The following is a 1,942-nucleotide window of genomic DNA, read 5'->3' on the forward strand; positions in this document are numbered from 1 at the left end:
GGCAAGAGAAAGTATCCATTAGTTTTTGAATCCAACCTCCCCTCACTCTTCTCCCACCAACTGTGCGGTAAAACTATGGCTTAAATGAGTTCACGTGACCAACATGGGGAAGAGGTTGGTGGAGACTTGGAGCCTTTGGAGCAGGGGAGAGTTAAAAAAAATAGTCCTCTTGGCTCCGGATTTCAAAGCTCGAGGCTGAATCTTTGGTAAAACGTCAAACGCCCCTTGCCGCCCCGCTCTCTGGTCTCGAGTCCCCGTGCGTGGGGGCCAGGCTACCCACTGCTGGCCTCGGGATAGGAGCCGGAGAGAGAGAGAGAACAAGGGTGGGAGAGGAAACGAATGGTACCCTACGGGCATGAGTAGGCCTCCCCTCCTGAGGGCAAGCCATGCGTGCTAATGAAGGGGCCAAAGCCCAAGCTTTAAGCACTCCTGGTCCTTATCCCTACGACGAAGACCTCTGGCCTACTCTCTCTCACTCTATCCTCCTCCTCAGCCTCTCTGTAACCACCTCCTGTTCCTCTGGATTCTGTCTTCTTCTTAGCCTATATAATTATTAGAACTCTACTATTTCTGGCATCCACTTTGCTCTGTCTACCTCTTTGTTTTTGAGGCAAATGGAGGTATGTGAAGGGCTATCCTTGGGACTGGCTTCTTTCCAGTACGCTTGGAATACTAAGAAGTGGTTTTGGTTATTAGGTAGTTCTCTTTGTTCTCTGGTTTTCTTATTTCCCCTGATGTAGGAGCTGAGTTTTGCTTGTAGGACATGAAGAGGCGCCAGATACCGGCGTTTGGGAACTGGGACTCCTGCGATGAGCTCCCGATTACTCAGTACTTCGAGACAGCGAGGCAGGCCGGTTTGATTCGTGGCCATTACTTTGCAGAGGATGGTGATCTCTTCAAGGTGCCCGTGCCTGTGAAGCCACCTCACCATCACCACCACCACCACAAAAAGGTACTAAGTTCAAGTCTCATAGCCCTTTAACTCTCGCTTGCCACTCTCTCATGGTTCTCATTTTGTTTTGTTTCGGTTTTAGGTGAGGAAAGGGGCAGGAGAGAAGCAGCAGAATGGGAATGAGCAGCAGAGGAAGCAGGGGAGGGTGTGTGATGTGGGAGCTCAGAGCCCAAGAAAGTCAAGAGCTCCCAAGGCTGTGGATGAGGACTTGTACAAGATCCCCCCGGAGCTCCTCTACCAAAAGCCTAAGAGGGTACTCATCTTTACCCCTGCTTCTTTTCTTCAATACATTGCATGAGATAGTTGGAGTAAAGGTCTGGTGGCACTCTAGATTCCCAATTGGACCTTCAAATGCTTGGAATTTTGGTTCAAACTCTAAGCTAAATCTTTTGATATGTTGTGATTGGCTGCAGAAGAGGATGCTGAGGAGTTTGTGGTCAGGGTGCCTGGGACTTGACTGCATTGCCTGAGAATGGAGTGAGAGAGAGTGAAACAGAAGTGTTGCATCACAGTGCGTGCTGTCTGTACTTCTTTTTCTTCTTTTTTTCACCTTTTCTTCCTTTGATTAATGCGCGATGTGATGCATCGTAAGACTGTCTTCTCAACTGGGAATGGAGGAAGCTGTCTGACTCTATAGCAGCCCTTTGTGTAGTAGTGCTACTAAACTGTATTATTTAAGGGTGTCTGGTGATATAGATAATCGAGAAATAATGTAACGAAGACTGTTCGGTAGGGTAATTTCCTGATAACTTCTGCTATATTTCAATCTACTGCCGTCTTCCATGCGCTCGAGTTTGGCTTTTTTTGGCTACGAAAGGCTGAAGTGGTGCCTTCAAGATGGAGACAAGTCCTTATGGGAAGTTTGTCTTCTCTGTCGCAAAAGAAGTTGTCAAAGGTAAAGAAATCTTGGAGATTTGCCTCGTAATCTTTGTTTAGCTTTGAAATCAATATGTATGCAAGAGCTTTCCTCGTTTTGTGAATTGTTAGCAG

General features: G+C 47.3%; 1 protein-coding gene across 1 annotated transcript; it reads left to right on the forward strand.

The window, feature by feature from the left end:
* Positions 1-202: 202 nt before the first annotated feature.
* LOC103695748 (uncharacterized) lies at positions 203-1,722 on the forward strand. The gene is made up of 4 exons (XM_008777154.6): positions 203-620; positions 761-952; positions 1,035-1,205; positions 1,366-1,722. Exons 1-4 carry the CDS (start codon positions 615-617, stop codon positions 1,420-1,422), a joined length of 426 nt encoding a protein of 141 aa, XP_008775376.1. The 5' UTR covers positions 203-614; the 3' UTR covers positions 1,423-1,722.
* Positions 1,723-1,942: the final 220 nt, after the last annotated feature.

This window comes from Phoenix dactylifera, chromosome 4, assembly GCF_051530095.1.
Source record: "Phoenix dactylifera cultivar Ajwa chromosome 4, Ajwa_hap1_PhDact_Kaust_v1.1, whole genome shotgun sequence".
Taxonomy (NCBI): Eukaryota; Viridiplantae; Streptophyta; class Magnoliopsida; order Arecales; family Arecaceae; genus Phoenix; species Phoenix dactylifera.

Bases quoted from the DNA above. Each gene is read 5' to 3' on its own strand.
- LOC103695748 (XM_008777154.6), top strand. The intron at 953-1,034 runs GTACTAAGTTCA...TTTCGGTTTTAG, and splicing joins ACCACCACCACCACAAAAAG to GTGAGGAAAGGGGCAGGAGA. The intron at 1,206-1,365 runs GTACTCATCTTT...GATTGGCTGCAG, and splicing joins TCTACCAAAAGCCTAAGAGG to AAGAGGATGCTGAGGAGTTT.